Source organism: Pseudochaenichthys georgianus, chromosome 9 (genome assembly GCF_902827115.2).
Source record: "Pseudochaenichthys georgianus chromosome 9, fPseGeo1.2, whole genome shotgun sequence".
Classification (NCBI taxonomy): domain Eukaryota; kingdom Metazoa; phylum Chordata; class Actinopteri; order Perciformes; family Channichthyidae; genus Pseudochaenichthys; species Pseudochaenichthys georgianus.
In genome coordinates, this window is record NC_047511.1 from 32,098,764 (window position 1) to 32,123,693 (window position 24,930).

At 41.1% G+C, this 24,930-nt stretch overlaps 1 protein-coding gene across 2 annotated transcripts in view; it reads left to right on the top strand.

Moving 5' to 3' along the window:
- LOC117452005 (multivesicular body subunit 12B-like) overlaps positions 1 to 15,964 on the top strand; it is a 37,884-nt gene extending 21,920 nt beyond the window's left edge. Inside the window, exons 8-11 of one of the 2 annotated variants that reach the window (XM_034090407.1) lie at positions 11,191 to 11,246; positions 11,768 to 11,827; positions 12,990 to 13,067; positions 15,576 to 15,964. In XM_034090407.1, coding sequence (XP_033946298.1) covers positions 11,191 to 11,246; positions 11,768 to 11,827; positions 12,990 to 13,064 — 191 coding nt within the window. In that variant the 3' untranslated portion in view covers positions 13,065 to 13,067; positions 15,576 to 15,964. The remainder of the gene's footprint in view (positions 1 to 11,190; positions 11,247 to 11,767; positions 11,828 to 12,989; positions 13,068 to 15,575) is intronic. The other variant, XM_034090408.1, reaches the window with a different exon arrangement.
- Positions 15,965 to 24,930: the final 8,966 nt, after the last annotated feature.

The window sequence follows — 24,930 nt, forward strand, 5'->3', positions numbered from 1 at the left end:
GATTCCTCCTGCTGCTCAGGCAGAGGCACACCCAGGCTATGGCCATATTACACCCTGCCTTATTAACACAAGCCTAGGTATTAAACAATAGCTGAAGTGCACATGATTACAATGCTAAATAAACGTTGTTTTTTTTAAATATAAAAATATATAAGAATTTAAAATTACTTATTAAAATCGAATATTTTTTTCTCTCCTTTTTTTGTTTTGTATGCCCCCATCCCAAAAGATGTGTTAAAAAAATGATGAATACATCATTTTGTTGCTGTGACAGTCATATTATAAGTTAGTCAAGACAAGTGTGCAACGTGTGACCCTGAAGGAGCACACATTAACACACAGCTGAGTGCTTTGTGGCATCGGGTGTGCGATACATCCACAGGGACGGTGTTTGAGTGACAGTGAAGAACATGCACATACTGTACAGTGCGTTGCCAGCAGTCATCATTTACCTCCGGAAAACTGTCCTTTGCAGCTGCCTCCTTCTACCTTCATGTGTCCCTGCGTGATTTGAAAGAAGAGTGGATAATGGAGTTAGCCCGAGATGGTTCTTGGCTTTAATTTCTTCAGACTGTGTACTCGTCAGCCTCACAGCATCACACTGTGCATGCGAGAGAACACAACTTCCCTTCATTAACAATGTGATGGCCTGCGGACCAAGTGTGAGGTCGTAGCCGACAGCCTATGTGTGTTAATTGTTAGCTCTGGTAGCTGTCGTGTGTGTGTGTGTGTGTGTGTGTGTGTGTGTGTGTGTGTGTGTGTGTGTGTGTGTGTGTGTGTGTGTGTGTGTGTGTGTGTGTGTGTGTGTGTGTGTGTGTGTGTGTGTGTGTGTGTGTGTGTGTGTGTGTGTGTGTGTGTGTGTGTGTGTGTGTGTGTGTGTGTGTGTGTGTGTGTGTGTGTGTGTGTGTGTGTGTGTGTGTGTGTGTGGTTGGGGGGGTGCGTGTGTGTGTGTGTGTGTGTGTGTGTGTGTGTGTGTGTGTGTGTGTGTGTGTGTGTGTGTGTGTGTGTGTGTGTGGGCTGACAGCTGGCCAGGTTCGAGTTGGTCTAAAACCATGTGCGCTCTGTCAGGGCTGTACAGGCGCCTTCTTTAGGATTGATGAATTGCCTGCTTTCTTGATTAAACCCTCCGTCACTTCCCAACAAAACAAAAACCCAATAGAAAAAAAAGAGAGAGAGTTGAGGGGAGGAGAGGTAACATGTCTGGGAAATCTGTCATCCGCAGTCACATCATGTACAGATGTGATGTGCAGGTGCTTTGACATTTATTACCAGAATATTAAAAACTAATTCACATTTATTTTGCAGCCCTCGTTCACTTGACAGTTCAAGCTCATTTGAAAAGTTATCAAGTTTGCAGAGCCGCTCCAACCTTTTGCTTTTCTCCACCACGTTGCTTTGATCCATGCCAAGTCCCTCTGCCAATTACGTCTGTTATTTATACATTGACAGAAAAACAGGATAGCTTAAAGGTAATTAAACGTGCATCATGGAATGTGTCTAAAAGGCATATGTTGGATATAAATAAATGTGATAGTGTTGAAAAAATGCAGAAACTCTAAAATAAACCTGTGTGACGCGTGGCATTGCAGTCTCTCGTCATTACCTGCAGAACAACATATATAGTATTCAGCAGACATCCACCTGATAAGAAGGTAAACGTAATAAAAAGTAATACATTTACATATCTATTGCATTAATCAAAAAGAAATCCTGACATTGGCCCTGATCTAACGTAATATGGAGAGCAATTATTTTCATATCCATTAGAGGAACTTCAATTAACAGACACTAGACAGTTCATCCTTCAGAGGGAAGGAGGCGGAGGGAAAAAATAGGAGGCTCAAAATTAACTTGGGTTTGCAAAATATCTTGGCAGGATGACAGTGATTTTTTGATTTTCAGGAAACAATATTACAATATTAGAATTCTTATTAAACTATGTGCATCTGCTTTTAATTTGCTGCAAATAATTGGAAAATGCAATGGAGCTTTCCAATTAAAGCTCCACTTTATGCTGTTTAATAATACCCTCATAATATTATAGCTTATGAAATGACAGGTGAGTTGGTGTATGAATAAAACATAAAGCCCTGTAATAAGAGACGGGGGGGGGGGGGAAACAGGACAGTTGTTGGGGGGCTTTTAAATGCTCGACATAATTTGCATATATTAATCTCCTCTTTTCAGCCTTATCAAGTATTCCACTGTATTTGAAGTTAAAATAGTCGTGACAGGCAGGGGTACGCTTCGTTTTTTCCAAGGATTTATTACTTGTATAATTCTGGATCTTTAATAAGCCAATATGACTGATCCTCTGAGTTCTGTGGAATTTGGTTAATTGTTCCAGATGGTGCTCACTGATTATGCAAAATTACTTTCTTTCTCCTCTTTTTCCCCCAAACTACACCATTTCTTGATTGACTAACATGGAGAAAAAAGATTATTTTTGGCGGCGCACTTTCATTAAGAGGGTTCTCATCAGGTTTCAAACAAAAGTTCCATCTTATCTCTCTGTGTAGTTCTGGGCAAGGCTGTGCAGAGGGAGGCGATCTGCCGGCTCTTATCTCACACAGTGATGGATCTCAACCGCTTCTGCACCGCTGGGGTTATATTTTAGAATAACACAATTCTTTAGGCTGAGGGATTAAAAAATACGACCTCTGAATAGTGACACAAAAGTTATTATTAGTGTACGCCGTTCTCTTCTTTCTCCTTTCTCCTCTCTTTTTCTCCCAGAGATTGATGAAATTACTAAGCAGCAGGGTTGGTCCTGCTCTCGCAGCTCAGGCTCCATCCACAATTCACTAACATTCTGTTTTGCATCAGCTAAACCGAGCTGAATGAATCATTTATGGTAGTGTTATGGGGGAGTATCGGCAGATTTACTGCCGAGCTTTTACTTTAGATGGAATGGGATTTCTATGAAACCGATCTTGATGTCTGAAGTAATGCCAAAGCTTACATCAAGACATGAAAGGAACGCTCTTAAAACCCACGTTTTGCTTCTTAATTCCCTTGGTCAGCAAAAGGCTAAACACAGAGAGGGGGGGGGAGATCTGCAGGAGAATAGTATTTACACCTAATGTAAACTCGTATACACACACCAACACAAGCAGTTCCTCACACTGTTTACTACTCGACTCAGCTAATGCTGTGAAGGAGGAGTGCTGAATTTCTGTTTGATAATTTGATGGCTTCTAAATTTAGATTTAGGTCTGAGCTGCTAATGCATTATCCACATTTAAATGGCAGCTTACTTGCCTTCTTTTTTGGCATGAATACTGCAAAACTGAATCAAACAATTGACAAAAAATCAAACCAGATGTGATTGGTCGAAAGAAAGCAAACAAATACAAAAATTTGTATTTCTGACATTTTGTCAGAAATACACAAATGTTCTTATACTTTTCTCGACTGAGAAGTTTTTGTCGGATCGAAAACAGATTTGTACCCTGTACATTATGTTGTATGTCATCCTTATTGTTGTTCTGTTGTTTTTATGTTACATGTGTAACTAATGTCCTGCAGGTCACCCTTGAAAAAGAGATCTTTTGATCTCAAGGGGCTTCACCTGGTTAAATAAAGGCTACAAAGAATCAAAACAAGTCTTTTTTGTTGTTAATTTGGAAAAATGTGTTTAAACAAACAAGTTTTTCTAAATTCTAAATTGTCCAGATAACTTAAGAAGTTGAATGTAGAAACTCTGTTCTGAAGGCAAAACTTAGGAAAACTTCTGAAACATTATTGTCTAATTTATAACTAAAATACCAACCTGTTGTGTGTTATTCATCTTTGTCTCCTCAGTCAAAAAGCACTTTCGGATTTTAACACATTTAACACCCTTACAAGAAAATCCTGTTGGCATTCGCCCCGCCGATATGTCAAAAACCCCGATTAGACTATCCAGGTTATTTTGGAAACATGATCGATCCTAGTGTGACGGTGCCATTAAGTATTTGCGGATCAATCCTGAATGAATCGTAATGGAATTTTTGACTGGAGCCTTGAGGCCTTTAGGCATTTTTGAACCTTTATTACAGTCAAATAAGAGACTTTAAATGAGTGCATTTGAAGGCCGGACTGGACTCTGGAGTCTCATCCCTCATTGCTTTCTCTCCATCCCTGAGATAGAAGCAGTGCTCCATTAGTTTCAGTGTCCAGACGTGGACAGCCCCAATGGATGGGCCTGTCACGGCTACCTCATTTGCCCCATGTACAGCCGGGTTTGTTATCACACATCTAATTAGAACTTGATAAAAAATATTTCACAAAAATCCAGTCATTAAATATAGTTTAAGGAGATTTATGGTCAAATATGCCTTAAAGATCTTTTAATGGCTCTGCTGACTTGTTAAGTTTGTAATTAATGATCTTCTAATACATACTGTGGTGTGATTTAGAAAGCAGAATGAGATTCTGGGAATGAAGTCGTTTTGGAAAAGGGCATCTGGGGCTTTCAGAAGCTATATTAAATAGTTCTGCTCAGACTGGTTTGCTTAGAGCCATGAAGTCTGCTGTGAAAAAGTTCACACACATCAGTGTCTACATAATGTTGGGGCCTTTTTTATGTTAGGGTGCAAGGAATAGTGCATTGTTATTAAATAGTATCTGTCATTTTAATACTTAATTAGTGTGTACAGGAAAGTCCGGGCTCCTCTGTAGTTGTGCTTGCATTTTTTTGGTTTAAGTAATCCAAAATGTCTTTCATCCACTAATCCACACACAATAAGCAAATGCATATGTATCAAACTGTAAATGCATTATACTAATAACAATGGCCTGTTTCATCAGGAGAGTAATGGTCTCCTTATTAGCATAATTAATGACAAATGGCAGCGCAGCATTGGTGGATTGGTTCTAGGGGATGATAAATTGGTGGATGCCCAGGTTAGTGGCTGCCAAGGAGGCCTCTTTGGCTGTCATCCCTCCTGCTTCCACTCTGGCACAGTTCATTACTCACCGTGTGAGATGCCACTTTACATTGCCTGGTACTGTGAGCATGGAGAACTTAATAATGCCACCACAACCACACAGGGCCTGCTGCTTTACCCACAGTCCAGAGGGCAAGCAGCTCAGCGAGGGCTAGGGGTGGAGGGGAGCGGGCCCACGTGGGAATCCTCTCCTGCAGCTGCGCTGATCAAAACAGATCACGAGTCAGTCGCAACTTGAGGGGAGCCGAGGCCATATGACCCGGTCTCCAGTGCTGGTGAGTGTTTCTTGTTAGGATTTCTGGGGCTCGCCACATCCCTCGCATCATTACGGGTTAGTTTGCCCACAGAACCGCTAATTAAGAGGGGATTTGTGTAATTGTGCCTTCTGCTGTGTCCCATCCGGCACATGCAATTTACTGTCAGCCCTCTGCCAGCTTTTACACTTGTCCAGAGAGGCGTACCCCATTTATACACACATTCTGCTGCACATTTACCAGCAGCCACAGCTGGGGATCAATGTCAGTGCCATGGCAATGTCTTAAAAGACACGGTGCCGCTGATTAAAGTCTGATTGTCCATTTAATTCCACCAGAGCTCTCAATAGCTAGTGAGAAGCCCTATTTAGCACTGGCCGCTTTTAAAAACAGTGAATACAGTTTTAGTAATTATACCAGATCACTGAAGACTTTTGGTACCTAACATTTGGTGTTTCACAATAACAGCTTGCATATCTTGTATATTTGCATGACAGTGCTTGTTTTAGAGAAGATAGCACACACCCCCTCGGAGCACCCTGTGTTTTGCAGCAGTGTTTGTGGCCGGCTCACCATAGGTGCTGCTGGCTCTGCCCACTTTCTGGAAGACTGATGGAGCAGCGCCCGACTGGGGCTGCCTCCTGGCTCCCTACCCACTACCACATTTCAAGGACTGCTTGTCACAGATGGAAAAGTAAGTGGGTCATTCTACATAAGCTTGCCATTTTGCATCCCTCTGTGAAGACATTTTCTTTTAAATATTGGATTTTGCTTTTGCTTTATATGCCATTGCCTATTGCTTGTTTTTTTAGAGTTTATGTTGAGGTTATGTTTCATTGTGTTACTGATAATATAAAACGTAACTTTTTATTTAATTTCATTTTAAATTGTTCTGCGGATGGTCGTGCACAATAAAGTGAAAACACAGATTCACAGTAAACCATTTGCACACCACTGAAATTGAAAAAGACGCAGAACAGATCTTATGCTGGCTGACCCTTACGCAAAACCTAAATAAACAATATGAATAGATGGTTTGTCAATAACGGTTACTTAACATGTATCATAAGAAAGAATAAAATAAATCAAGAGCTGTACACAACTACAATTCTAGCTCAACGAAGGTTACAGGTGACTGCAGCTTCATAAATTGAAAACCTATTAAATTATCATTTTAGCTTGTATTGTCATGTGTACATAGCTGCAGTGTAGTTATGACAGTGCACATCTCAGTAGAGAAATCCTCAGTTGACGCCAACCACTGAAACACACATCTGCTTTTAAAGTAGTCTCTGAACAATCTAATTCCCTTCTATGGTGGTCGTCCTCTGATCTAAAAACAAACCGTGTTTGTTCACTTTGTGGTAATACTCTGCTCTTGCCCTGCAGTTCTGAGTAGACTGTAGAGAATATTTTATATGGTTATTGTTTTTTCACAATGTTTGATGATGCATCTATAACATTTCACAAAGATTTCAAAGTGGGCTAATATAGAACATACAGCACCTTTTCTTTTGAAATATATTCAATGTGGACGGCAAGCTTGTGTAAAATGATTCAACCTCTTTTCAGTCCCTTGGTGCCGCTTTTCTGTTTTCTCTCCTCAGTTTCTCTCTGTAAACATGAGTGTGTAGAAGCCCCAGCCTGCAGTGTGTAAACATACCCACATCCATCCGCTAGATGTGTTGCATACCACTCTTGGCATTAGAAACATTTAGATTTGTTTACATTTGGATGAGATGAAATTAATATTTAAGTATGAACCAACTGACTCGCTGTCAGGAGAATTTCAACAGAAGCACACACACACACACACACACACACACACACACACACACACACACACACACACACACACACACACACACACACACACACACACACACACACACACCACAGAGTCAGTCTGGGAAAACAAGCCGGCAGAAACAAAAATAGATGATCAGAAACCCTCAACATCATTTCAGTGCAGGACGTATTTTAGTATCAACCTATTGCGCTTTTTAGGATGTTAATTGACTCTCCAGTAAACATTTTTAAATAATTCAAAAGTTACACTTCCACTTTTGCAAGCGAGAGTTTGAATGCATTGAAAAGTTTTTTTTTATTCCCCACTCCTCGTCTGTCGAGAGGGCTTGAGGAAGCAGGGGAAAAGATAAAAGAAAAAGAATGGGTTTCATAGAGCCATAGTCATTAAAATAATCTGAAAATAGCAACTCGCTATCATCTGTTCTCATAGCACGGGTCAGGAGCTCTGACACCTCCAAAATTCCTCCTGTCAGGGTAGGGGGCCATTTGTATTCTCTCTCATTAGGCAATTTGACTAATGACCTGCCGTGGCTGCAGAGCTACTGAGGGACCCGGAGCCTCGCACCCTCTCTCTTGCAGCAGCCTGAACACACACCCTCTATTGGAATGGCACAGATGGCATGCCCGGGCGACAAAATAAACTACAATATGTCTCCGAGATGCTGTCAGGCCTGGGCACTATTTCTCATGTCAGAGAGGGGCTAAGGGCTGTGAGTGGGCAGAGAGGGTCCTCCTCAAGCTCTCTGTTCATCTACTCACCATTATCTGCTGCGGTGACAGAGAGCAGGGTCTGCAACTAGAATAGCATTTCCATGGTCTGCATAAAGAATCCGCCTCAAATTGAGAGTCACGCCGACAGGAAAGGTATGGCAATGTCTAGCCTGGCTACACAAAGAGAGGAGACAACATCCAATTGTTTGGAATATAAAATGCAGCCGCTTCCAGATGGAGCTTAAACCAGCGGCTTTACTTATTATCTCTTATTATTTTATCTTACTGGACAATAGGAATCAGCAAAACGTAATAGAGGCTCATTCCCCTGGCCGTGGCTTTCTCACTTATTTCAGGTGCGAGTCAGATTTAGCCTGGTAATCAAAGTAGACGGAGATCAATGCTCTTCTGCTGGGTTAGTGAAGTGTAAAATAAAAGTCCATCAACATTCCTAAAGTGTTACTCTTGAGTTCAGGTCAAATGGGGTACGCTTGATCACCCGTGCATATTTTCAATAAGTCGTCAGTGTCTGGATCGCAGCTCAGTGTAGTTTGTGTGTGTGTGTGTGTGTGTGTGTGTGTGTGTGTGTGTGTGTGTGTGTGTGTGTGTGTGTGTGTGTGTGTGTGTGTGTGTGTGTGTGTGTGTGTGTGTGTGTGTGTGTGTGTGTGTGTGTGTGTGTGTGTGTGTGTGTGTGTGTGTGTTTTGTATGTAAGCCTGTGTGCGCGGCCATGTCTGGTAGAAACCCTGGAAATGCAATGTATGGCGCTGCTGAAGTCCTGGGTGACAGTGTATCCAACAATGGAAGAGTGAGGGATTAGTGCTCAGCCCAGCGTACGAGGGAGCCCTTCCCGCCCTGAAACAGCCATTCATCTGTGCCCAGGGGCTGGAGATGACAATGCAGCCATTGCTCATCGCACCTGACGGAGCCATTAATAAGGCGATGATCCACACGGGGCCCGTGCTGACTCCGTTCTTTACACTACAATCACTCAAGCCACAGGGTCCTCCTTACTTAACGCCACCTCTGCGCTCGCCGCCGCCACCACCACCATCATCATCATGATAGTCATCGTACCAAAATTCCTGCCAGATGTTTTCATATTCTCTGCGCTCACATACTCCAAACCACCCAATTCCCTACACTGCAATACAGTCATGAGTTAATGGACTGTAGCCTGGCCATTTGAGCGGCTCGAACATGCTTCATAGTGGGATTCCTGGTCAGAAGATTGGATTTACATTATTTTTGCCCTTTGCACCTCCGGATTTCACCGTGGTATCCATTTCTTACCACCAAGTCATCACCTGCGCCTCTCCATTTATCTGGATGTAAGATAGCCTCTAGTATAGATGGTGGTGGAATACAAAGTGAGATCTGGTTTTAAATGTAATCCTTGAGCAATAAAGAAACTCTGTGGCCTTCAGCTCTGCATTCATCTGTCCGCGCCACGCAGATCCATCAGCAGCTACAATCTCGGCTTCCCGTTGCTGGCTATTGATTTAAATGTATTCTCCCTGCCTGCCTCTGCCTGGCTGTGGTGCTCACAGTGACACGGTAGTGCGTGTTTGTTCACTTGTTTTTATGACCTTAAACAAGTCATTGGACCCACCTTGGTTTGCTTTCTGCTTTAGATGGCCATGTATCCAGAGGCTTTACAGGGATGTAGTTGTCAAGGCTGGGCATTGAACAGCCTTTCGTGGGTGGAAAAGGAAGCTAAACATTTCACTACTAGCAATTTTTAGCCATGCTAGTAGCTATAGGGATGACAATGTCGGTCGGTCGGTCGGTCCACCTCTTCGACCCAGACTGAATTTTTTCAACAGCCTTTTATGGATTGCCATTAACTGTCTTACAGACATCAATTGTTCCAAGTCGATTAATAGTAATGATTTTGGTGATTCCCTTCCACCATGATTTTGATATTTCAGTTTTTATGTGAAATATCTTATTTACTATTTGATGGATTGCCTTTGAATTTGGTACAAGCTCTCTTGCCCCCCTCTGGATGAATTGCGATAACTTTGATGATCCCTTGTTTGCCATGTAGCGCCATCAGCAGGTCAACATTTACATTGGTACAATACTTGGTATTAGGCATGAGCTGTCCTTTCTTGGGGAAAATTATCAAATACTGCCAACCTACAGTAAAGTGACATGGTAAACATGGCTATATCATTTAACCTGCTTAACATGTTAGCATTGTTTTTATTGACATTTTAATTAGCTCAAAGCACTGCTTTGTCTAAGTATAGCCTGATAGAGCGTGCCTGTAGACTCCTGTTATGACTACATCTGTGGGAGATGAGTGGAAGCCAAGAAACTAGATACGCGTTCCGGTGGTCCTGAGGGTGAGGGTCATGCTTTGATTACAAAGATCACATTGTACTACACTTGTGTGGAAAGTGCCAAACCATGGATCTGTGTAATAACCAAGAAAGGAAAGCAAGTCACATAAGTGTCAACGTGAGGGATATTTTAGAATGTCCTACTTTGGAATATTGCTGTGAACAGGAAAGGCCAAGAGGAGTGTCGGCTCCAAAACGATGACTCATGAACAGCTTCGGCTTACATTTATGAGTTCCTTTCCCCGTGCCAGCGGCCTGATGGCCTGTGGGTAAAAGAACACTAGTTGGAAGCTTGGCCTCTTAATATTTGGGGCTCGTGTCGAAGCCAACGGCAGGAAGTGTTGTGCCTCCAGATTTGGGAGTGTTATAATGAAGCCAAGCAGCTGCAGTTTTCCCTTCAGTCTGGAAACGCGAGGCTTTGTGTCCCTTGTCACCCTGTGTTAATTTGGGCCCTAATGTATTTTATAAACAAAGGGCTGCTCTCTAGCCTGACAGTCGTGACACCTTGATTCCAGTGCAGGATGCATGCAGTACGGGGTTACACCATTAATAATCTACTGGCAGCCATCACACCATTTTAACCACGATCATTATGATAAAGGGCATACACTTAATTACAGGCCTGCTTAATTATAGCTCTGTTGAAGCTCGTTTGTTTGGTCAAATGCTAATTATACCACCACGCTCTTGGCAAGTCCTCATTTCAATCCACTTTTTGCCCGCTGAACAGTGTGGCTTATTTTCATGCAAATTTGATATCTGGTGAATGTTTTGTCTCTCTTCTTTCCACTTTTCTGTGCCTTGTGTGAGCGTGTCTTTGTTTCCGCGGTGAACATCTCTCAGACAAGATGGAATCAGGAATAATCAAGAGTAATTAAAGTGGAGGAGGGTTGGGGCAGGGCTGGGTTGGAGGAGAGAGTGGAGGTGCTCAAATACAGCACAGAATTAAAAAGAAAAGCCTTTCATCTTGTCTCTGTAGACGGAGGGAGGGGAGGTGTCGGGGGGGCTGGGGATGTTCATAGCTTTGCCTTTTTATAAACCTGTGCTTAGTTTTGTGGAATTACTAAGAAACAAGAATAGGGAGTAATAAATATATATTTTATGTCAACCTTAAACTTTGTTTTCTTACTTTTTTGCAGCTCTGGACGACGTGCCCTTTGTCATCGCTGAAAAGTTTTGTGACAATCCCAAAGAGGTAAAAATTGTTTGAGGAACAAAATGCCAAATGATTGCATTATTCAAATAATATGAGAGGGGTCATGAAGGTCAGTCTGCAACTACTTGTTCTGCAACCTGTTGTGTATTATGGTCGTGCTCCTTGCTTCCTGTATACAGCCCTTAATCCTTTCCTGTTCCTGGTCCTTTCCTCTCCTTCCCTTTTCCTTCCTTTCCACTCCTTCGCTTCAAATTCCTCTCTTTCCCTTTACTTTCTCTTGTTCTTCTTCTTTTTCCTTTCCTCTCCTTTGCTCTCCTTCCTTTCCTCTCTGTTCCTCCAGACTGAGTGATGAATGTGTGCAGTCAGGCAGAGCTGGCTCAATGCAGTCCATTTGGCTGGCTGGCGGCGGTTGTCCCTATAGCCCCGTTTGTATTGACACCGAGAGGGAGAGGATTAAAGATTTTAAGCATGCTTACTTAGCCATGAGCCTAACCGCCATGTTTCTTGTGTGTGTTTTTTTTTCTTCTTCTTCTTCCTCCTCTCCCTGCTTTTGATTTCAGATGCAGCAAGTCAATTTAATGGGCATTACGATCAAATCCCTGGCAGAGATCGAGGAGGAAGTGAGTAGAGGCTGCAACGCTCGGCTGCCACTGACGCCGCTGGCCCAGAATGCAAAGCAAACGGTCTTGGGGTTGTAATTAAGTGTCTGAGACAGTGAGGCCCTGTTGGCTCCACTAAACCCCAATTGAATAAAAGCATGGCCAGGCGAGGCAGCCATTCTCTACTAAAAGCTTTGTCTCCTGTTCCAAAAACACTTGACTTTTATTCCCCAATTCTTCTCAAACAGCTCAATCTAGCACCTCGCACAGCGCTGTAGGTTTTAGGGAGCTTTTTTCCGGTCAGATTTTTGCATGTTTCACTTTTCAAGTTTCCAATCGGCTTCATTTTCAGTAGCGAAAAAGTTCATGCAGAGCAAATAAAAGCTCCACAAAGTACTCCCCATTTCTGATGAAACAATGTAGCCTGCAGGCATCCGTAGGAAGACAATGTGTGTGCAGCCTGTGTGTTCGTGAGAGCAGGAGAAGGAAAGGGAGTGTGTGCGTGCGTGCATGTGTGTGTGTGCTTTAAAGAGAGTGACAACCCCCCCTTCTCTCTCATTAGCACGGTATCTTGGTATCAGAACTGCCAGGAAGTGACAGACCACTGTAAAAGAACAGGTGCTGTTGGGTTTGAGATGTGTTACAGAGCAAACACTCCCTCATCAAACCGGGTGTCTGTTCTGCACTCTGCCTCTGTCTTCTGTCACATACTATCCAAATCACACAGAGTCGCCATCTTGTCATATGGTCATCTGAATGAAGCTCATTGTCAGCGAAGGTATTAATGGCGTATACGTGTTTGAGTGTGTTTTCCAGGGTGGGAGACGGGCTGGCTGCTCATATATGCTCTTGTCTTTTCTTTTTTTTTTCTCCTTCTTCCTCTCCTCTCCTTCTCAGGGAGTGTGATTAGCAGGAGGACACATGGTGAGCTGAGCTGGGGAAGGGAAGGGGCATGAGAAATCATTAATTACAGCCGCGCTGGAGCTGATGAAGTAAATGTGAGATAGTGTAACACACAGGATTTAGTGAAGTGGACGACAGCACAAGATTAATGGTGGGGCCAGGCTGATGAGGATGAAGTCACAGCTTAGCTTGATAATTAGTTTCCAAGTGGAAGCATCCCTCACCATTGTGTTATTCTTACTTCTCTCCCCTTGTTATTATCCCTCGATGATATCTGCAGAACAAGAGGGGGGATATAGTCGGTGAGATTGTTGCAAACACGTTGGACAGCAGAGGTGTTTCTTTTAGAAAGTGATGGGTATGTTATTTCTTTCTGTTCTTTGTCTAGTTTTGCTTGTTTTTCTACATCAGGTGTACACTGTAAAAATAGTATCCACGCTTCTCTTCATCATCAAGGCTTCTGCAGAAGTAGAGACACATTTTTTAACATAAAAACCTCATTATAGAATATCAGTTCAATCTGATCAATCGGTACCCTCATTTCTGAAGATTGTGGAGCGTTTTCTTCTTCTTCTGTCGTCCAGAAGAGGTCACTGTCCGTGCTTAAACTGTGGAGCTCTTTTCCCCCTCTTTAGTAACCGGAGGCATTTTCAGCAAAGAACCTAATTGCCTCTTTCTAAACCCATTACAAAAATATAGATTCATGAAAGAGATGTACTTTCAAGAATTATACATATGCACATGTAATTGAGGAAAACTGTTGTAATCACAGCCCCAGTTGCAGATAAGACCATTTCCTAACAGGCATCACTTAAGCCATGTCTCGGATGATGTTGGTTCCAGCAATTAGGCATTCTTTTCATTTCCCAAATGACTCACAAAACTTGCGGATATTATAATTGCTTTTAGCCACGCATATCTAATTTGTGTCTTTTTAAGTGTTAATTAGTACGCGATTTAAAGTGACATCTTTATGTAGTTTGCTCTGCTGAAAAATGTTGTTGGCGGCAGCGGCGGCGGCTGGCTAATGATTTTCCGAGGGAGCATGCTAGGGTGGAAAGGAAGTGTGTGTGTGTGTGCACACATGACAAGATTTTCATTAGCACCTATGTATGATGGGCCTTCAGTGTTTGTAGGGAGTGTGTCCAGTATGTGTGTTTCTGTGCATGCTTGTGTGAATGTATGGAGGGGCAGTGGTGTACCGGGCTGTGTGAGTGGGAGAGCTCCAAATAGAGGTGGAATTAATGAAGACAACATGTCACATATTTTTGGCAGTGGAGCAGGGACAGGAAATGAAGCTGGGCTCGTCTGGGTGACTGCCGCCCATGTTCTTGTGTGTCACTGTCCTGTCAGCCTGTGTATAAAACTGGCAGACATTGATACATGCTCTCCCTGATAACACCCCATTCCCCCATCCATCATCAGCACACACACACACACACATACACGTGCACACGGGATTATTTATTTACCGTGCCAGATGTTGAGACAGAATTTTTGTGTTGTGGGGGGCAACATTTCTGCTCAACTAAAGGTCTTGTGATACGTGACACGCTGCTGCGTAACGCTAAAGTATATGAGGATCAGGACAATGGTATTGTGATTGTGAGAGCCCGGTCCGAGCCTCTGTGGCTCCATGGCTTCTGGTCGAGATTTGGAAACGTATTTCAGTGATCATACAGCATCACCTAGTGCTATGCTGCAGTAATACAACTGTCTAACTTGGTGAAGTGCGCCCTACTTTGTTTCACAAAACCTCACTGTTCAGAAAGTGGAACTACACCCACATCAAAATCATTAATGTGACATGTTATAAAGAGTTTGATAAATATGTAATCAAACATTAGACTGTTAGTTATTGTAGATCATTACATTTCCCCAGTCACTTGCATAATAAATTGGTATTTCTTTCAATCATTTTAATTCATAAAATAGATTTTGATAATATATAAGATACAAGTCTAAGTACTTTTTGGAACTGCTAATAATGTTGGGCAATCAGCAATACTGCTTTCTCAATGATACTGATTCTAATACCTTAACTCAGGTTATCTCACAATATTAAATACCAATCCAATTCCATTGCTCTCATTTTCCCAAATGGAACATCTCTGTTGTCGTCACTTTGTAAAACTCAAGAATATTTCCAATGTGATGTAACTTGAAGGCCAGCAATTGCTTTGGTTCCAAAGTGAATTCAGCTGAAGGCAAAGCACTGCATTTTGTAATGGCAATGAACACATTCTAATTATTATTGCAGATCTGTCACGCTGGCCTCTTTCCTATAGGTCTTTCTCAGGGCCTAAAGCAATTGTGCGATATCTTTGAATAATATCAACACCATTTTTTATATTTGGGTTAATGACAAAATATACTTCCTGCAAACAAAGTTTAAAATGTCTACTCAGTAAATTATCATTTTAATAAATAGAAGTTAAATAATGATGTATAGAAACAGTGAAAAAACAAACATTATACCCTTTTCTGCTTGTAATGCCACATACAGTAAGTTGAGCATTATAGTTTGAAGCCCTCTTGCTTATCAAAGAGTAATGCCCAGGCTTCGCCAGAGGGGGGCAGTGTTTGTTAGTTTTTTTCTCAATGTGAATTCTGGGCGACCCTCTCACGATCACTCTGCTGTCGGGGTAATGTTTGGCCTATAAGAGATTCGTATTTAATCAATACATGTTTAAGCTATAGTTCAACTTCAGTGTAGAACATTAAATGTTTGTGCTCAGTTTACTTTTGTAAACATATATAGGCCTACTTCATTTATTTGGTATTAAGATGGTGCAGTTAAATTGTGTTTTATGCTGTTTTTACCACATGTTGTATTAATCGTTTGTTTTTTCTTCTTCTCATGCAGTTTTACTACAACTTCAGCACAGAGCGGAGCATCGCTGTGTGACCTTCCACGCTGCGGTCTCACCTTGCCAGACTGACACACAACGACTGAAACACTACTGACTGAAAGGATCATGTGAATACTTGTAAAATAATTTAGAAAAAAAACAACTATTTTGTAATTTAAGAGAAAAAGGTATTTTTACCTAATGGATTTTATTTAAATGATTTAGTACTAAATGTATTTGTTATAATGTACAACTGTGCACAATACATTTGAGAAGATTTTGTTATTTATCTTGAAATAGATTTTTTTCTTCCTAAATGTATGTTTTGTTGCTCGAATACATAAGCGTCTGGCCTAAAGTAAACCAAGCTAATAAATGTCCTTGAGATGAATTCATAAAAGTCTGTTAGCTGTGACTCTCATTTTGTTGGTAAAACAGGAGCGTGCTGCTGACAGTGAGTCGCAGTCATGCAGGACAGAAAGAGCAGCCTCATCCCACGCAAACAGGTCTCTGATGTTCATTTCCAGCAGAGGCATCTCTCCATCACAAAGTCCTTCATGAGCAGCGTACGGCACCAACGAGCAGGAGCCTTTCCCCCCCGACACACGCCCACATCAGAAGTGCTCTCCTGCGTCAGGTCTTTAAGAGTAGAACAGATCAGCTCTGTGAACACGTTATTAGTGACTATTATATTTGTTATTTCTGTTTACACCTGTATAGAGAATTGTTTTGAAGGAACAGAAGAAAAAGTGGAAGTTGTTTTTCATTACTTTAAAATGCGCAACCCTTAACTTACTAATTATCCAACATTTCATGCATATATTTCTTTAATTAGGTGTTTTTTTCTTCTTTAACAAACTAAACAACACTTTGCTGCCAGATCCAGAAGCAGAGTTTACACCTCGATACCAGAACATCACTTTCTTCTCACTCCAGCTCACATGTGTCATTTGCAACTAATTAAATTGTCAGAATCCATTTGCACATTTTTGCAGGTGTAATTAGTATTAGAAACTCATTAATGGATTAATGTCCTCGTTGTTAATTACGCTCTCCTCCTGCTAAGTTTGTGAACTTATGGATTCTGCTAACAATGCAGCTATTTGTTTTCCTCCTGACCAACATTCCTAATGACTTTTGGTATTCACAGGTGTTTAATGAAGCGTAGAGCAGATGACAAGCCTCCAGGAGCGCTCGCGTTAACTCCTCTGTTCTGCCGCTGAAATCAGAGCGCTCTGCAGAGGGAACAGCTTCCACGCTCCTTCATGAAGGTGACACTCATGTCAGTGATGCCCTAGAGCACAGTGACAGCCTCCAACAGCCCTCCCCCGCTGCGCATAAAGTGCATATATACAGTACGCCATATGTATCCAGATGCACTCACACAGGCTGCACAAGCAACATTGCATTTTTCACCTTTGCTCCAGAAAAACTTTGCGAAAAATATCACTCCCTCATGAGCCCTGCCCAGCATCACCCATGAAAAAGCTGCCTCACATGGTTTCACTTTCACTCCACTTTACGATATGGAAAATATTAATGATTTTCAGAGACTACATTCTAAAATCAAAATGGAAACAACCTCTTTTTTGTCTGTAAACTATGCCGCCGTTTAGAGGCTAGAGGACTAGTTGAATGCGGTTCTGTGTCTCAGCGTGACACATGTCGACTGTTTAAAGCATCTTTTAAACTCCCTTTCTATCTCCAGCCTATCAGGCTCTTTAGGATCTCCAGTACTGCGTCGCTCAACAAAGTCGAGCTGAACTGCAGCGCAACACATCAAAGCCCCACCCTCTGTGAGTCGGCCAGATGTCCTGTGGTCATTTTTAAACTCACACCCCGGCACATGACATGGAGCAGTGTGTAAGCATGTAGACAGAGGTGGATGGGCCGCTTGGAAATTGGAAAAGGAAGCCTGTATTTATGAGGTGGTTTGAGGTGCTGTGTTAAGACAGGCTTAGCCTGCCACTCTCCCTCTGACAGCCCCGTTTCCCCCTGAGCAGGGGTGACCAGAGAGAGAGAGGTGAAGGAGTGAAGGCAGGAAACCTGTCAAACAGACCAGACCTGGACCCGTGGTGAACAGACTCTCAGGCAGGTGATGCAGCAAATCACATTGACAGAAGATGTAAAGGCTAATGTTCACATTATTCCTATTTTCATAACAAGAAAAAACAGGAAACACAATGTGATTCCTTCAGCCAAGTGCATGCTGGGACAGGGTAAACCTTCCATGACCTTAAACAGGAAAGGTTTTGTAAGAAAAATCAATATCGAAAGAAACAGAGAGACAGGCAGCGAAACACGTGCTCTGCCAGTTACCTCCTACAGTCTGTTGTGTCTTGTTCTCCGCTGACATCATCACGTGTCAGAGTGAGAGGTTGGACGTGTGGTCTTCTCGGAACCCGCCACCTTGACAACCCCCTGGGCAGCGCTCCAAGGAGAGCCTCACATCAAATCTGTCTTTCTGTACCACCGCTCGAGGTAAGATGAGTGATCTCCCCGAGCAGGGATCCCCTCTCCTCCCCCACACAGCGGCTCTCCTCCCCTCTCTCCCTCCGCCATGGCGGCCTGCACATGTGAGTCAAATTATTGTAATTGAGCAAGGATGGAGTCGGGTGTGAGGTGATCTCTCTCTTCATCCCCTCCCTCCCTTCCCCTCTCTTTCTCTCTCAGATATTCCTGCACATGTTGTGAAATGACCAGCAAGCATCTCTTTTTTTTTTCTTCCCCTGTAACACAGAAATCAATTAACTCCTTTCAAGTCAGATCAAAGGCCCAATACACCGTCCAGGTCTCTCCACAACCTGCGGGACAATTAACTCTCCCTTTGGACAGGCTGGGCAGATGAAGGGAGGCTGCTGCCACCGTTCACATACGTGTGAAGTAGTCGTAAACAAACGGGAAGTGATTGGGCATAATTACATCTAGCATCCCCCTAATTTACCAGTTAGCTGTGCATTTATTCAACAGGGTGAAAGGTTTGGAATTCATCTGATGGGGACCTCATGACAACAGGAAAATGGTCTTTCACTTCTGAATATGTTTTAGAAGATAGTTTCGCTAACAGCCATGGACAGATTTTGAGACAATGGGCCCCTGGGAACAGACATGTTAAAGACCCCCGCCCGCCTACATAGGAGCAAGACATCCCGACGGATAAAGTCGCAAAACAACTACAAACATGGCTAACGCATGCTTGTAGTTTTTTGTGTCTCTAAGTAGTTTTTTTTCTGTTTCTGCGGGCACTTTGTGTATTTCTGTGGTAGGTGCTTGTTGTCGCTTTGCAGCTTTTCTCTGCCTTTGCGATCATTTGCATATTTATTGTGTTTTTGCATCTTTTGTGGTCATTTTGTGACTTTTGGTGGTTGTTTTGCATGTCATTGTTGTACTTTTGTCTCGCCTAGTATATAATTCAAGTCATTTTTTCTTCTTTCAGTAGTTTTGGTTCTCTTTGCAGTAGTTGTGTGTCTCTTCGTGCCTGTTTTGAATCTGTTTTTGGTTGTTTTATGTATTCTTTTAGTCAGTTTGCATCTCGATGTGACTGCTTTGGCTCTGGCTTAGTCCCTCATTGGCCCCTGTGCCGGTGTGTGTTAGGCCCGCTCAGAAAGGCTACCTTGGGCATGATTGTGGCACAACACAGTGCAGAGTGTGACATCTAACTGATTGGACAAGAGGGAGCGAGGGCAGCTTTCGTCCACAGACAGGTGCACTGACCCTGTCCACCCCCGAAGGTGCCACTTGCATTTTATTGGACATTTAGGACCGGCTAGCATTTTTTAACAGCCACCTGGATGCAATAAAGGGCCAGCTCCTGAGCTCTGGCTGCCCAGAGGATTTCCCAGCAGCTCCCGTGGGACCTCTGGCTAGTTAAGATGTTTATTAAGCTGAAAGTGGTCCAGTGGGAAAACACAGCACTTCTGAGAGATTCGGGCCAGCAGTTTTCTTGTTAGTCGGAGCGCTCCCCGGAGGATTGGGTTTATTTTTCTTTCAAACCTCGCAGGGAGGACAGGGTCAGTTCACAGGGCACGAGGTTGACCAACTGGTAACTAGGCACATGAACCCAGGAAGGGGGATATCTAGAGACCATCAAGGTCAGCTAGGAATGATTCCCACAGTTCCCTAACTGAGAATGTTAGCTTAACACTGATCCAAGGTAGCTCTGAAACGCTGTAGTATGGCAACGTTAGAAAAGTAAACTAAAAGTTCAAGAAGTATTTTGTGGTAGCAGCAACAGCTATAACTAAATATAGAGTGAGTTTATAGGGTTGCATCTTGTGTAAACAGGTTTGATTATTTCAACTTCTGTAGTCTGTCATTACATGTTGAATTGCTATGATATAAATAGGAGTGCGAACGGTAGCTCCAATACATAATGTTTCTTTCTATTTAATGCACAGCTGAAGTTCTTTGAAGAAAACGCGGGTCCAGAGCGGTGCGATGTTAGTTCTGCTAGCTGTGTGACAGATCTTGACCTCACTAAGCTCTGCTGGACCTCCAGTTCAAAGCGCTGGTCTTTAGCCTCGGGCACTCTGCCCTAATAACTTCAGTTAGCCCTCGCTTAGCTTTATAAAAGTTTGGCAGCCGCACTCAGGAGAAGAGTTCAGAAGCAGTACAGAAGAATAGTTAAAAATGCTTCTTCACTTCATAGTTTTTATAAATATTTTTAGTTTTTCTCGTTTCATTTTCTACTTTCTTGAGGCCAAACTTTCGAGCCAGCGGCACATTGTGAACTGAGCGGCACATGCGGCCGGTGATGTTTTTGTAGTGCTCTCTGCCTAATGTTCAGGACAGATTAGAAATGTTGGCCTGTGACAGATGCTGTCTAGATCTTCACTACCAGATCCACCCAGCTGCAGAACATCTGGATGGATTTCTACCTTTTTCTCTGAAGTGCAGCCGATTAATCACACACACAAGCATACTCTCGCGTTCAGTACACACAAAACACATCCAGCGTGTTTGACTGAGGACAAAACTCACACATATACAGATGTTTGATTATATTGAATTTTTTTTATTGCTTCATAGTTTTTGTCCGTGTTCAGATATAACACATGTATTGATGCTGGAACCAGGTTTTATTGATTCCCCACATTTTGTTTGCGATGAAAACCATTCAATGTGAGCTCAAAATCAGCCAGCATATGCGTAGATGTTTTTAGAATATCTTTCACTACTTCATCGTCAAAAGTCTGCGAGCACATGCGATTTATTCAGCAGCCACAGAACTTGTACATTCCACATGAGGAGCGGCGGACGAAAGGCCTACGCTTGTTGTTAATGGCACACTTCCTAAAATCTTGCTCCTGGCCTCCTGAAGCCTCCACTTTCTTTTCCGTCAGAGGAAACATTATTTTTGCGGAGACAAATCCTCTGAATACCATGATCGTCTGATTAAAGGAGCTGCAAATCTTTCAAGTCACTTTTCCTAACGATGGAAACAGACACGTTACAACAAATGCCACGTATCCCGCTGTGACATGACGCTATTATGTCTCTTTTACACACAAACCAAAATTGTTTTAAATCCTTTTTTCAGAGGCCAAACTGTTGTTGTGTTTCCGTCTCGCTCCAGCACCTCTGTGATTGATGTTAAATGGTGCTTGTTGGGAAAGATTTAATATTCTTTAGCTGCTCATTGAAAAGTTAGAGAAAGTTCAAATTCATGTGGGTGTGTGACATTTGAAGAGCACGGTTTAATTTACTTTAAATTCCCTTGCAATAAGTTGTTCCTCATGTGTCAAAAGAACTTAGGCTCTCATGCAGACTTGTTGGGCCATCGTCTCTGTGTGAAGTGCAACAGAAGGGAAGGGGAGATCCCCACATCACAGGATCGACAGATTGTGTTATTGCTGGCTTTCATAAAGTATCATCTGGTGCCATCTGCAATCCAACTTTGAACCACTTTCTTTTAAATGTTTTGAAGATAATCCCTTTGAAAAAATAAAAGTCTTCATTGGGTTTTAACAAAAATATTTTATATTTGTTTGGGTTTTTTAATTGCATGACACAATTCAGAAAATACCCTAATTTACATTTTAGTGTTCTTTACTTAGCCACAAGAAGCTGCGGTGGAATTTTTTTTAATTAACTTCAAGCAAATAAAATATGATAAGGAGAAAGTTCATTTTGACATTGTCTAATAATATGGAAATGGTGAATAAACACAAACAGTTCTTACAATAATTTAAAATATAATGAAAATATCAAAATAGATTTGTTGTAGTCATTATTTTTTTTCAAGATGAAAATATAATAATAAATAAAATAAAGTTTGTTTAACTATTAATATATACTTTTTTTTATTGCTAATGTAGGTATATATTTTTTCTAAAGATGGTTGTCATTACAGATTAAGAATACTGAACTAAAAGCGAAAAGGCATCGTTATCGCAGACAAATTATACTGAAAGTGCTGAATACATCTTTTCATCTCTTATATGAGAAAAATATACATGTATATTTAATCTATGATGTATATATGTTTTTTATTTTTATTTTATCACAAAACAAAAGGTGCACAGTGCAACTCAAGATTAACAAGATGAATAGCCAGACAAAAGGACAACAAATGGCAAATAAAAAACACTATGACACTCACACAACATAGGAAAATTACATCTAAATACAAATGCAAATACTATGAGCAACATATTAAAAACATAGTTAAACATCTATTATTACTCTTTGTTGTAAACGTTTTTTTTGCATTTCAATGTAAGAGATGTCCAATTAACAGGTTTAAGAAAAAAAAAAACGTCCATTCATAATTAGTAGGCAAATGTCCTTTTTTACATTTTTTTAAGAAAACGTTGGATAACTTATATCTTAAGAATTGTTTCAATAACAGCAAATACAAAGTCAGGAGTGTAAATTCAGGACATGGTGTTTGAATTATTATCATCGTTAAAAATAGTTACAGAAGAATTAAGTGGGGAAGTTAATATGTGTAATACAAATGATGTGAATTCCTGCAGTGTCTGAGATAAAGAATGAAAAAAATACTGAAATTATTTTTGTTCTGGTCATATTGGATTATTACTTTATTATAAGAGAGCATATTTTGACAAACATTTACATCCTTTAACATAATGTACATTATTAAAAACAAATCCAGTATTGAGTTGAAAGTTTGACAAACACTAGCAACATGGTAATAAATGAAAGAATAGAGTAATGCTAATATGTTTAATAAAGTATGTATATCATTTAGTAGTACATCTCTCCATTCTTTACACAATTGTATTTCTTTATGTTGTGGTATTTGTAAATTATAACAGAAGTTATTGGAGTGATTTGTACTGCCTGGGTTTGTCCAGCAGGGGGTGATATTGTAATTCAGATAGTGGGTTTTCGCTGTTTCGGGTAACATCCGCAAACAACTGAAGTTACTGTGTTTAGACTGAGTCAGGGGAGCAGGAGCATTCATCTGACTGACTCCCGGATCACTGTCTCAGTGTTTCTGAGGAGTGTGTGTTGTTAAGAGTATGTGGATGATGAGACTTTCTAAAATGGCCAGCAAATTGAATACTTTTAGAAGAAAATGCCTTTTAACCAGTTTTACTTTTGACCAGATTTTCATGAAATGGTTATGATTATTATTCCTTTTGTCTTTTATTATTATCAAAGCACTTTATACAATTGAGGGATTCTTTTTAAATAGATTTCACAAACAGGAGATGGAGGGCTTTAAACATGTGCTCTCCTTTGTGATTCTTAGGGATTATTAAGGTATTTTCTTGAGATACAATAAGAAAACCACTTAGAAGTCAATCTATCAGATTACATTTATTATTTACCCTATGTCAGAGGTAGCAACTCAACTTTCAATAAATAACATTCAATTGATTACATCTATAACAGTTTTTTTTTTTTTTTTGTATATTGATTTCCAATTTATAATTATTGATTCGTCATATGTATTTTAATAACATTAGCAGTGATCATATCAGTAGGCTACTACAGTTTGAGGCTGAATTTAAATGTTCTAAGTGTTTATAGTCTGGGCTCTATTATTAAATCTCTTGTAAATTAAATTACAGTTCAGTTTTGCTTTGTGTCTTTAAAAAAACTCCACAAATAAAGGTAAACAGAGTTCTCAGACTCACATTTCAAACTTGTATGTCAGCTCGCTGTCACACAGGGCTCTGTCAGGCTATCTGTCAGGAACTCAATAAATTTGTCGGGGGGGGAAAAGGGAGCTGAATCCAATAAATCATAACATAAACAAATCTAGCCATGGGTTGACAGTGCTGTATTATACGTTGGCCTAATCCTGGGGGAGTTGGGATTATCCTGCAGTATCATTTTTTTGGCTGTGTCGGTAAAATGGGCCGTGTGGTCCAAGCGAATAAAAGCAGAAATATGTGAGTGAGAGCAAAGAAGGGGATGAGATGTCCAAACAAATGTTTATCTTGTGTGCATCTGTGCATTCAAGATCATTCAAATATATAAATAACGCTTAAAAATGTACATAATTAGATGGCCCATTTGTGTGATTTAAATTAAAAATCCAAACCAGTTGTTGAAGGCTACTTTGGTATTCAGGGGGCCTTAGGCCTGTGGGGCCCTGCATCTCATCCCATATTTGTTATTACAGCAGTGCACCGCCTGTTTGCTTCCTGTGTGAAATCACAGTTTGTATAACAATATTCAGTTTTAAAGATAGGAAAGCAACTGTGCAGAAAACATTAACACTTAGAAGAAAAAAAAAGATAACATTACAGTTAATTTCTCGCAATTAGCCGAGGTCCAAACCTTCAATAAGCGTCACTGCTGATCCCGGATCGGTTAGCGGCTCCGATGACTTCATGAGGAAAGCTCTTTTTACACAAACGTCCATATGTGCAGGATAAGAGCAGAATAATAAACAACACTTCCTCTCCATTCGTTAAATGTAGCATGAGAAACTGCTCTCTTGTTTTGTAAGATGCTCAAGTGCAACTCGGCAAACAAATGAAAGGAGCCTGGATTTTTCCTTTCTTTCATTCGAGCTTTAAAACAAGCATCATGGAGAGTTTAGAAACACTCATTAAAAGATCAAAGTCAGTTAACTATCAAAGTCCTCCTGCCATGCAATTTAGGGAGCCAGTATGTCTTTGCTCAGTTTCTCCTTTGAGGATGTTAAGAGTTCTTCCCATTTTCACTAAGGTATATTTTAAAAATGCTTATATTTTCGCTCATTTCAAAGAAAACGCTTATTTCAGCTCAAGCAACAACAAAGAAATACATGGCATACATTCAGTGATAATTAAATTCCACATATTTCATTTGAAATATTTTGGATTTATGTTGAGAATAATTATTGTCTTTGATTTTTATTTATTTATTTTTGCAATGCATTGATTATAGCCTGCGGGCGTGTTTGAG